The sequence below is a fragment of the Perissodus microlepis genome, chromosome 6 (genome assembly GCF_051167445.1).
Source record: "Perissodus microlepis isolate ML-2025 ecotype Zambia chromosome 6, ASM5116744v1, whole genome shotgun sequence".
NCBI lineage: Eukaryota > Metazoa > Chordata > Actinopteri > Cichliformes > Cichlidae > Perissodus > Perissodus microlepis.
In genome coordinates this window covers 17,477,744-17,489,738 of record NC_140466.1, presented here as the reverse complement: position 1 = coordinate 17,489,738, position 11,995 = coordinate 17,477,744, and the positions used below count along the sequence as shown (strand labels likewise).

The 11,995-nt window shown below is 40.5% G+C and overlaps 1 protein-coding gene across 1 annotated transcript; it reads right to left on the bottom strand.

Moving 5' to 3' along the window:
• Positions 1-70: 70 nt before the first annotated feature.
• Positions 71-10,050, bottom strand: smc2 (structural maintenance of chromosomes 2). Its single transcript, XM_084931181.1, has 25 exons — positions 9,718-10,050; positions 9,000-9,149; positions 8,781-8,903; positions 8,651-8,689; positions 8,454-8,564; positions 8,316-8,360; positions 7,963-8,196; positions 7,640-7,789; positions 7,307-7,540; positions 6,954-7,113; positions 6,716-6,833; positions 5,325-5,463; positions 5,099-5,218; positions 4,755-4,959; positions 4,472-4,607; positions 4,115-4,239; positions 3,827-4,020; positions 3,576-3,719; positions 3,011-3,085; positions 2,679-2,798; positions 2,343-2,543; positions 2,141-2,257; positions 1,287-1,447; positions 1,054-1,201; positions 71-912 (listed from the first exon to the last, which is right to left on the bottom strand). Exons 1-25 carry the CDS (start codon positions 9,883-9,885, stop codon positions 736-738), a joined length of 3,594 nt encoding a protein of 1,197 aa, XP_084787307.1. The 5' UTR covers positions 9,886-10,050; the 3' UTR covers positions 71-735.
• Between the last annotated feature and the right edge of the window lie 1,945 nt (positions 10,051-11,995).

Sequence of the window (11,995 nt, the reverse complement as noted above, 5' to 3'; positions counted from 1 at the left end):
ATGAGTGTAACTCCTCGTAAGGCAAAACACCTTACGATTTGCTTTTTTTTTTTTTTTTTTTTATGCTGATATCAGCCTGCTATGGTGTCACTAATGTCTAGGGCAGGGGTGGGGGAACTCCAGGTCTCAAGGGGCGGTGTCCTGCAGGTTGTAAATGTGACCTTGATCCAAAACAGCTTATTTAAATGGCTAAATTTGCCGCTTAACATGTCCTGAGGAGGCCTGGTAATGAACTAATCATTTGATTCAGTTGTGTTGACCCAGGGTGATATCTAACACGTGCAGGTCACCGGCCCTTGAGGCCTGGAGTTCCCGTCCTCTGTCGTAGGGTTTTGTATCGAAAAAGATTAAAGTGTCGTACAGTTTCCTCTGTGCCCTTTTATATCACATATTACTCAATATGGTTGAATAACAAATTGAATTATGTACTCCCTCCCTTTCAATGGGAGAACTAACAAGACCAGACAAAAATGCATTTATTCCTTTATTTACTAAAATATAAACTGCACATAAATCAGATGACAGGAAGCAGGGGAACATGAACCACAAAAGAGACAGGATAAATAAGGACAGTTCAGACAAAATAAAGCTCGTTATTGTTTGAAATGCAAAGATGTAAACAAAGAAAGAAGAACACATGAGATAAAGACAAAACTCTTATTAACCGATACCTCCTTAGGTTATGTTACAAGGTTTTTAGATGACATAATGTGTGATGAAATTTCAGGGCAATGATTAGCTGATGAGCTGTTTGCTCCTCTTCTCTTTCTGCGATGGCTTTTCTTGGATTTTCTTGGGGTCGCTCTGGTTGAGCGCGGTCCGCGTCACTGTGGACATGCCGTCGACAAACTTCGTCTTGAATAGGACGTTGGCGTTTGTGAACATGCCGTCCTTTAGTGACACGACCACAAACTGCAAAGACAATAAAAATTACAAGGTTTGGAAAAACTTTACCCATTAACTTGGTTTAAAAGAGGAATAATGGTTTACGGTACTTCACGTCAGGAAGTGTATTCTGCGAAATAAAGTGAAAACCTTCATGCTTTAACCTACCTGAGAGTGTCTAAAATGCGTCCGCAGCATCTGCCCAATATTTTGTGTGTGAGACAGATCCAGAGCAGCATCCACTTCATCTAAGATGTAGATGGGAGCGGGTTTGAACAGCAGCATGGCCAGGATGAGAGACAGGGCCACCAGTGATCTGAAAACAGACACAACTTATTTACAGTATTGTTTAGGTGCAATCGAAGTGACACTAAAAGGCCATACTGAATGAGGTTACTCACCTTTGCCCACCACTGAGCTCTGTGAGGTTCTCCTTCCAGGTGTTACCCAAGGCCACTTTGAACTCGAGGCCCTCCAGGACACCGCAGCCCTGCGGAGGAGCCAGCTTTGCTGTGGCTCCTGGCAACAGGGTGGAGAAGATGGAGCCAAAGTCCTTGTTTACCTACAGTGAGAGATAATGGGCAATAAATTAATTAATTTAAATTAATTATTCTAAAGTTAAACAAAAAAGGAACACAACCAAAAGCCAGTATCTGAAATGCCACAACTACAGGATACTAAGGATAATAATAATTAAAACAAACAAAGAAAACTACAACAAGACAGGAAGGAGGTAATGATCTATGTGTCATATGGAGGCAGAAAAAGAAACTAAGAAGTGCATGTGACTCCTGTAAAAAAGGCAGCCAACCTGCTTTCTTCTTAATGGCCACCAGGGGGCAAAACCTATAGAAGCCTGATGTGATTCTTGGCTCAGTCACCCGTTTTGGATCAGACTGAATAAAATGTTAGGATGACTAAATATACAAAAATGACCTGAGTGTAAGAAAGGAGGATTACCTAACATATGTACAGTTTCACTGTCTGACCTCATTTTATAGATGGGGTGGTGATACTCTTCATACAGCCTATGATCCTAACACCTTTTTATATTCATAGTGACTGAAACCTGTTAGAGAAAGACGCAGAAGTGGCTGCTGCACAAAATAAGTCCTGTTCACTGACATTACTGATTTATACCATCCACAGATATTAGATTTATTGAAAATCCTGCAATGGTAAGTTTAAAACAAAGCAAGGTGACAATAAGTATAAGTAAAGGAGAAAGAATAAATAAAGGTGCTGAGAAGTATACCTTCTGCCACGCCACGTTAAGAGCCTCGTTTTTCTTTTGGTCCAGCTCCTCAATGGTCTGCAAAATCTTTGCCTTGTCGTTCTCCACAATCCTCTTCTTCTTCATCAGATCATTGTACTGCAGAAGGGAATGATGTTACATGGAGGAACAGATCGTAGCTGAGGCCTTTGAGTTACAAATATACTTTTTCGTCCCTCCTCACCCTTTCCTCTGCCTCGTTCAGCATGTTCATGGCCCTCTTGTTAACGTTCCTCTCTAGCTTGCTGGTGGTCTCCTCCAGCTTCTTGAGCCGCTGGCCTGCTTCACGTGGGTTGTTGGTCTTGAAATCATAAGAAGTGTTCGGCTGACCGAAAAAGTGGCGCTCTGAATTGATCCAGTCATGCTCCTCCAGCATCCGAGTCACCTGAGAGATGGAAACGTGTTTATGATGCTCAAGTCATACGAGAAGAGGTGAAACTCACTCCAATCTTCTGGATCAAGACAACATTAAGTGTTACTGCAGTGGGAGGACTGTGGGCTAATGAGAGTTTGCGTGTACCTTGTCAGCAGCATCCTGGCTGTCTTTGCGGTGTTTGCTGATGTTATGCTCCAGCTCCTTGATCTTCAGCTGGACCTCATTGTTTTGTTCTCTGAGCTTATTGGCCTCAGTGGACTTTGTCTGGAGGGTTGAGATGGACAGACAATTCAGTTAATCAGTCATATCTGAAAGTTCTAACCAGTTGTGAAGCTCTCAGTGCTGAGGAGTGTGAAATGTTTTAAAATGTTTGAGTCAGAAACTGAAACTGTTGCAGTTACAACAACAATCCTCCTGTGGAAGGCTTGTAACATTATTTAATTAATAAATATATATAGATGTATAGATAGATATACCTTGAGCGCTTTGTCTTGTGACACAATCACTTCCTTCTGTTTGGCCAGCTCCTCCTGGGCTTTACGCACTGCCTCCTACATTACAACAGAAAAAATAAATTAGGAAAGCATTTGGATACTTAAATTTATAAACATCACATTTGATGGTGTTTTTTGTTTTGTTTTTACATAGAAAGATGGCACATGCTCAGCCCAATAATCCACAAGAGAAAAACTATATAATTCATAATGAGGACCAAAACAACTACGTGGAAACCCTGTAACAGCCTAATTAAAGTTGCCAGACTTTTACTTAAAAGATCTGAGTTAATAATCGACTGGGATTCGTAAGAGCTTAACAAAAGAAGGAGAGTCCAGTCGCCCTCTTTTTTTCAAGCTCTTAAGACTGTCATGACCTGGATGACTGAGAACCCACACAGACAAATTGATTGTGATAAATCATAACACTTTTTAAGTTCACGTGAACGAGTTCCACCCCTGGAGTGGAGCAGTAATAAACTCATCTAAGTCTATTTGCCAAAAGACGGCTGGGAGCTACTTTGCACATTCAAAATGGCCCAAATACCTTGTTTTGGGATACAGTGCAAGCCATGCTGTCAATCTGCTCCTGGATGGCCTTCATCGCCTCGTCTACAGCCTGAATCTGCTGCTCGTAGCCAGCCTGCTCCCTCTGCAGCTCCTCCAGCTCCAGGGCCACAGCATCAGCCTCCTGCAAACATGAGCAAAGAAAGAGTCAAATAAATAATAAATAAAACATTAAAAATATATTATTGTATATTGTAGCAATTATTCAAAGCAGTCAAAAGTTCATTTAACCTGCTGCTTCTGCTTCAGCTTCTTGTTGAAGGCATCGGCTTTGGCCTTGGCTGTATTGAGTTTCTGCTGGGCAGCTTTCAGCTCCTTCTCCCTCTCAGCTTCAGCATTCTTCATCTTGTTCTCCAGCACCTTGTATTTCTCTTCAGCCCGCTTTTGCACCTCCTTAGTAACACGCAACGTCTCCTCACTCTCCTCTGGATTAACAAACAGCACATTTGATCAAGTTAGAAAACACAAAATGCAGACTGGACGGTTTTTTGTTACCCCACGTATTTTGATTTCTCTGACCAATTGCTTTGCGCAGCCTCTCCAGCTCCTCTTGCTGCTGGTGGAAGGAGCTCTGCTGCACCTTGGCCTGCAGAATCTGTTCTTCCTCCACCTTCAGTTCAAACTGCTGCTTCAGCTGACGATACCTGCAAGAGAGAGAGAGAGAGAAGTGTGGTGAAAAGAACAAGGAAATGTACCTGGTAGGTGAGAAAACATGCTGGCAGCTACATCACAGTGTGTTTCTGTTGTGTTTTTTTCCCACTGCTTTTAAATACTAAATGGTGTTGTGGTGCATTAAGTCTTAAAAACAAGGTTTTTAAGAGTTTTGCTGTAAACAGTTAAAACATGGGCATATTTTGTGTGTTTGCATGTACATACTTCTCAGCGGTTCCCTTCAGGCTGGCCAGTTGCCGTTCAGTATCCTGAAGTTGGGCCTCCTTTTCATTCAGGTTGTCCTGAACCTCCTTCACCTCCTTCAGGCTGGACAGAACTGATGCAGACTGGGAGCGAGCACCTGAGAGGAGGAAAAAAGCCAGTTTAGTTTTTGAGTGAGTTACAATAAAACCATCGCTGCAGGTATAATGTTCAAAATCATAAAACAGTGGCAACAAAATCCAATAAATAACACATGACAGAGCACACACGTCCTCCTTGCTCTCACCTCCACTCAGAGTTCCCTGTGGGTCAAAGATGTCTCCACCGAGTGTGACTGTCTTGGTCATCACCTGCTTATCGAAAGCCACTTTTTTGGCATTGTCCAGAGTGTCGCACACCAGTGTGGCGCCAAACACATACTCCATGGCTTTACGTAGGTCAGACTCATAACCGACTAAGGACAGAGCTGTGTGAACATTGTCCACTCCAACCTGGATGAAGATAAGACAGAAAGAACGCAATAAGAGTGAATGGTAAGTTTCAGTAAACAGGGAAAAAAAAAAAAAATCAGTGCACTTTTACAACTTCTCCAAACATTTTCAAACCCAAACACTCAGAAGATTCTCTCACCAGGTTCTTGGCAGCGTTGATCACTCTGTCATTAAGTGTCTTTGCAGAGATCTTGTTCAGGGGAATGATGGTGTACCTTCGCTGCAGCTCTCCCTTCTCTAGCAACTTTTTGCCTGTCACCTACAAAAAAACAAAAATCAATAACTTCAGTTATGCCGTCCCACTGATCTGTGAATGAAAATAAATAAATAAATAAACAACACACAGACTGGTCACACACACCTACCTCTGTGTCAACAACAATGTTATAAAGCCGTCCTCCTGCCACAACCTCCAGCGCTGTTGAATAGGAGATGTCGCTGACTGTGATCAGGTTAGCTAGAAGCCCCTTCACTTTGCTGCGGTCCCACCCTCGCTCAGGGTCCCTAAAGAGGGACATTAAAAACAACATTAACCTCCTAGGACCTGGCGTCCACATATGTGGACATCACATTTTGGGTTGTCTAGAGCAAAATACTAAGTTTTGCTCTAAAGGGCCTGATATCCACTTACGAGGACATTATACTGCCACTGTTCTATCAAAATTTAAAACGAATGTCCTCATATGTGGCTCTCATTTTTCTTAGAAACAAAAATCAGGTAAAAAAAAAAAAAAAAAAAAAAAAAAAATCATCAGGTATTTCTTTGTTTTTGCATTCATTGGGTCCCAATATGCCCAAATATCAATGAGAAATTAAAAATGCATGCCATGGAAGAGTTCAGGTCTTAGGAGGTTAACACACCTGAGTTCATTAAGTAGTGTTCACTCCCTCTGCAAAAACACATAAACCCTGTTTTTCAAGGAATGATTTAATCTCTAATGATTTTTTTTAATCCCGTTTTCGAGCATTGGCCAAACAAAATATGAAAAAAATCAAAGTCTTTAAGATAAGTATACTGAAGAAATTTGATGAAGTTATCAATTAACAGAGTTGACTTGGAATAATTGGAAATTATAATTACCGAAGATATTCTGAGGTAGCTAAGAGATTATTGAAATACATATTTCTTATGTTTTTTGTTTTTTTTAATTTTCCACACAGTGTCTCTTTCCTGCCTTTCAAAAGAGAGGATGTGATTCATTTGTTCGTTTATTCTTATAAATTAAATTTTGGGCTTTATTGGGGATTTATCCCAATATCATAACTGCAAACCGCTTTCAAACCCTACGACCCAGACATGTAACTACATGTTGTGTTGACACACTCCAGAACTATTATCATTGGACTGTTCAGTACTGTGGGCATACACACACCAACAACAACTGACCACAGAGAGTGGGGACCCAGGAGGGAAAAGAAATGTCCTAGCATTTTATTAGCTTGTGTCCTCCGGCACCACATAAAAACCCATATATATCTGCCATCATATCAATATATTAACAAATGGCTAAGACTCCCCTTCACAGGTACAATACAACAAAGCTAAAAGGTGAGGGAACTGTCAGCCAAGTGTGCAAAGGAATACAAGTTTATAAAAATAAATAAATAAATTTACACACCTCTACATTTTTAACATGAAACAGTTTCTCAGTGCTCCTTTTGAATTTTTCTTTTTTAATACTTCCCTAATCAGAAAATCATTAAATGTCTTTATAACATTAGATGTGGTATAATTTGATGAGATCTGAGTTCTTACTTGTAATCAAAGCGCAGGTTGGGGAAACGTGACATAAGACGCTCATGCGTCTCTTTAAGTTTAGTTATCTCTCTGGACAGCTGCCTTCTTTTTTCCAGCAGACTTTCTTCCTTCCCATCTGCAGAAGGACATAAAAAACCCTCCTGTTAGTACACAGGTTTATACAGAAAAGGCACCTCATACGTGAGTGCATGTGACTCCCGTTTAAACAAATACATAAATAATCATGAATTAGTACCTTCGTAGTTGAGCTTGGCTAGCTCAGCCTCTAGTTTCTCCCTGCTGTTTTTGACAGCTTTCAGAGTGTCCTGGTCTTTTTTGTAGCCACTGTCCATCTTTTTCACCTCTGCTTGTTTGGTCTTCAGCTCAGCCTGGGCATGCTTAAGCGTCATTTGGGCCTGAGCATAAATAAGGAAGAAAAAATAGATTGTTGGAAATTCATGATAAAATAAGAACCCAGGGAATAAGGTCAGTGAAAAAAAATGTTTTCCAGTCACAGAAGCATATACGTGTAATCAGCCTTCTGCATAAATATTTATTCTTAAAGCAAGACTCTGAATCTAAAGACATCCACCCATCTGCTTTCGTCACCTGCTTGGCCTCTGTATCTGCTTTGCTCATGTCATTCTTGCAGGCCATCATCTGGCCTGCGAGTGTGGCTTCCTCTCCATCCTCATTGGTAGAAAGACCTGCAGACACAGCTTTGAAATGCTGCTCAGCTGCCTCGAGGGCAGCGCTGTCATTCTTTCCCTCCTCCTGCAGAGCCTGAAGCTGCTTGGTCAACACAGAAACCTCTTTTTCCTTCACCACAAGCATTTTCTTGTCCTGCAGATCAAGGAAAACAACAGTTTGAATAAATGATTCAGATGTACAGATTACCCTTGTTTGCAAGTCATAGAATAGCAAGATTTATCAGTCTGTTACCTCCTCCATGTTCTTTACAAGCTCCGTCCTCTTCTTGGTTTCATCTTTGAGATTTGATTTTTTTAAGTCAAGTGCACTCTGAGCTTTGGCGTCCACACGCTGAACATCAGCTAGAGCCTCCTCAAGAGACTTTAATACTCCATTTACTTCCTACAGACGAGCAGATTGATACGGATTACTTTGCTGCAGTTTGATTAAAACAAACCTATAGCATATAAATTATTTTAAAGACTTCAACAAAGGTACTGCAAAAAACTGCCCACTATTATATAAAAAAATCAAATTGTGAAAAATCGCTCCCTTTCTTCCCCAGTGTAAAGTACCTGGTCTTTTTTCTTTTGCAGCTCCTGAATCTGGGCTGTGAGCTCCTGGACTTTGCTCTCGTTCTCTGCCATGCTGGCTTGCATCTTGGCGATGTTGTCCTGCATCACTTTTAGATTCTCTGCTGACTTCAGCTTGGTCTCCTCTGCACACACAAACAGCCAGGCCACATACAGCCGCGACAAGTGCTGGATCTCACGCATCAGCTTCTGGTATTCCAGGTATGATGATCGTTCCTGTGGACAGAGGAAGGTTCAGAAATGGATATTACAACAGTAAAAACAAAAAGAACACAGGCTTCACAGGTTGAACCTGTGGAGAGAGATAGTCGGTTCAAATCTTAATCCCAAACTACCTCCTGCAATTTCTGCATGGTTGGAGTGATTTCCTCATCCAAAATCTGAAAGAGCAAACACAACAAATGGTTTGCTTCAGCAGCAGTTTGCTGACGAACAAGTATAGATAGTGATATAGTCAGAGTGAATTAACATACAGTCTGAATCTCCTTCAGCTTGGCCTCTTTCTTCTCAATGGTCTTCTGAGCACTAATCTTTTTACATTCATACATCCTGGTACCTGCTGCTTCCTCGATCATGGCAAGGATCTGAAAGAAGAGAAGTATTCAATATTATAAGTCCTAAGAAGGGAGGGAAATAAGTGTCCTCCTAATGGGCAAAGTGTTTGTCTTACCTCTGGTGGTTTCATATTCAGAACTTTGGTGATCCTCCCCTAATGTATTAAAACAAAAGGAAAATCTATAAATGGGGTGACAGATCGTATCCATTTACAACCACAACAACACCGCTGACACAAGACTGACCTGCATGATGAGGAAATGTGGGTTGTTGACATTAAGACCAACAGAGCAGAATAAGTCCTGCACGCGGGTGTTGTTGGCATTGACTCCATTGATGAGATACTTGTTCCTGCCACCAATTACCACCTAAAAAAAACCCCAAAAAGAGTATATGCGTGTTAATACAAGGACTGCATAATAACCCTAAAGCCAGAGAGTTTCCTCCTTTATTTCTTTCCCCACCTGTCTCGTAACAGTGATCTCATCATGTGTTTCAAACCCCAGAGGACTCTGGCTTTTGTTGGAGTTGTCAAAGGTAATGGACACAGTGGCCTTTGTGATGCCACCCTGTCCGTTCTTGTACACCAAGTCCTGGAGGTTGGAGGCTCGCACCTGTCAGGTGAGATGAAACAAAAAGGGATGCAAATTTTGAATGAGAAACAACTACACATGCTTCTTACTTAGATAACCTCAGTTCAGGGTCACTGCACTTTCGTATTATTCAACAGTTGTTCTTCATATTTTGTTTCTCACTTTTGTGGCAGTTCAGTTTGACCTGAGTCAGTTTTCAGAAAGGATATGTTTATTTTATTATTTTTTGTCACTTGCTATGAGAGAACAATATTGTTATAAACAAATCGTGACGGCTATTTACTTCCAGTCATGAAGCGACCGCAGTCTCAAAGTGTCGATGCCTTCTTATGCTTACTCTATTGACAGCTTCTACGAAACTAAAACTAGATGTATTTCTTGTATTCATACTTCATTTTATTTTTAAATTTGTTTCGCAAAATACAGTAGTTTTCAGCACTATAACAACTTGTGACTTTCGCTTGTTACTGAGAGGAATACAACGCTGCCATTATCAAACTCAACATAAACTCTAATTAATCAAATATAAACAACTGTAACACTGGATTTGATAGCTTTTAAGCTAGCTTACGGACAACAGCACACTTACATGGGTGAGATTTGAAATACCCAAAAGGAAACATATCGAGTCCAAAATATTGGACTTGCCGCTGCCGTTCAATCCTGTGATGGCGTTGAAGAGTGGGTCAAAGCCGTTGATCTCCGTCCTTTGCGCGTAGGACTTGAATCCTTCGATAATAATAGACTTGATGTACATCTTTCGGGTTTCCTCTCTCAGCTGATTCCGGAGGCAAGATTTGTTACAGCCAGGTGATAAACCACCACCTTAAACGGAAAGCACCAAATATTAGCCCCGTGTTTACAACCGACAACTGGGAAACTGCTTCTTCTCTCCTCTAACTTGAATTTTGGCGGCAGGCGTGCAGACCCTGAGCCGCGAGTGCGTGCGTCCGTTGTGTGCCGGAAACAAAACAAAGAAACCTTACTACATTAAAAAATATGCAGACACACAACAAGTATATTATAATGATGAAATTTTAAAATAAATAAACGTCAATGTAAAATCAAAGAAACGACGATTCTTAAATATTTATTGCGATATATATTTATTTTCGTCAGGCAACTTCTAAGGCAACTAAAACTCTTAGACGTGTGTGTGTGTGTGTGTGTGTGTGTGTGTGTGTGTGTGTGTGTGTGTGTGTGTGTGTGTTGGCGCCACCTGTAGATACGAATATGAAGTACAAGTGCATTTAGTAAAATCGTCCCGAGTCAACCTGGCCGGTCGAGAAAATACTGCATTATACTAAAAATAGTTTTAGTTAATAAAGATGATTTAATGATGCTAGATATTAAATGTTTCTTTATATAAAATCTGAAATATTAAATGAAATTGAAAAACCTGTCACTTAGAAGCGCTTGGGATTTAGAGAAATCGGTGGTATGACTGTTAAATAACGAAAAGTAGCTCCTCTTGCTAAAAGCATTGACTAGAAGTTATAGCCTTGAATTCAAATACTAATTACACCCACGGTTATTTAACCTATGTAACCTATTGTGCAAAAGTCTTGACCCACCCCTAATTTCTTTATCTTTTGCTTCCAAGCAGCCAGAACTTCTTGTAATTGTAATAAAATGCCAAAGATAACACAGTTGAACAGGCATGAAGTAATATTTTCTGATTCACCTATTAACTGAAACCTTTGCACGTCTTGGCATGTGTGTGTGTGTGTGTGTGCCAGATATCTGGCTGAGCCCTCATCAGAAATGGTCTCAGCGGAGGGGTGAATTTCAAGAAGCAATTCTTAAGGAAGGAAAACAGGGAGAAAACGCTGAGGTATGCTAAATTACATAAGAACTGGACTGAAAATCAGTGGTAAGAGGTCTTATGAAGTGATGAAACCAATGTTTTTTTAAATCATTGTTAATATGTAGAGAAGAAGTCAGGAAAAAGGTGCAACAGCGTGTACAGCCATCTGTAAAACACTATAGAGACTCTGTCATGGTTTGGGACTACAATTCAGCCAGTGGTGTTGTGATCATGTCAAAATTAATGGAATTATTAACACAGAAAAGTACCATAAGAGTTTGATCCACCACGCAGGCATCTTGAAAACATCTGATTTGTAGGGGCTTCAGCATGACAGTCATTTCAAACACACTGCCAATGCACTAAAAGCATATCTGGATAGAAAAACATACAGTGGAACACTATCAGCTATGGAGCGACCTCCCTAGAGTCTGCCCCTCAACATTATTGAAGCAGTGTGGAAACATCTTGACAGAGAATGGAAGAAAAGGCTTTTTCTTCCATTTCCTTTTCTTCCAGCTGCCAACATACAAAGAAGAGTTTTGGATGTCCTTCAAGAAGCCCAGAGAGCTATTCCTAAAGACTACTTACAGGAATTACAAGTTTTCCAAAGATAATTCAGGCTATGTTAAAGAGAAAAGCTGGTCATACAGAATACTAACTTAGTATTTAGTATTAACTAACTTAACTCAGGCTTACTGGAATTGTACAAACTCGTTTTTTTACACTGTTTATTGTATTTCTGTGCGTGTTTGCAGATGTTTAAAAAATTGTTGCATCTATTTTCCCAGCAAAATGTAAAGAAATGAGAGGTGGCTCAAGAGTTTTGCACAGCAGTGCATGTACACCAATGTTGCTTGAAAGCCTCTCATCATTGGAGTAATACATCTAGTGAGGAAATACCTAATCATTTATTTATCTAGAAATGGCATAGAGTATACTGGAATCAGAATCAGACACTGAAATATCCACCAAATACATTTTAAGGTTCATTAAAATAAATGAGATTTTTGCAGCGCAGCTCCCTGTGACATGTACTGTTAACAGTACTGTGCACTGC

Excerpts from the sequence above, each read along its gene's own strand:
- smc2 (XM_084931181.1), bottom strand. The coding sequence starts at position 9,885 with ATGTACATCAAGTCTATTATTATCGAAGGATTCAAGTCCTACGCGCAA. Across the intron at positions 7,541-7,639 it reads TTGTAAAGAACATGGAGGAG|GACAAGAAAATGCTTGTGGT; the intron begins GTAACAGACTGA and ends CTTGATCTGCAG. Across the intron at positions 5,464-6,715 it reads AACCTGCGCTTTGATTACAA|GGACCCTGAGCGAGGGTGGG; the intron begins GTAAGAACTCAG and ends GTCCCTCTTTAG.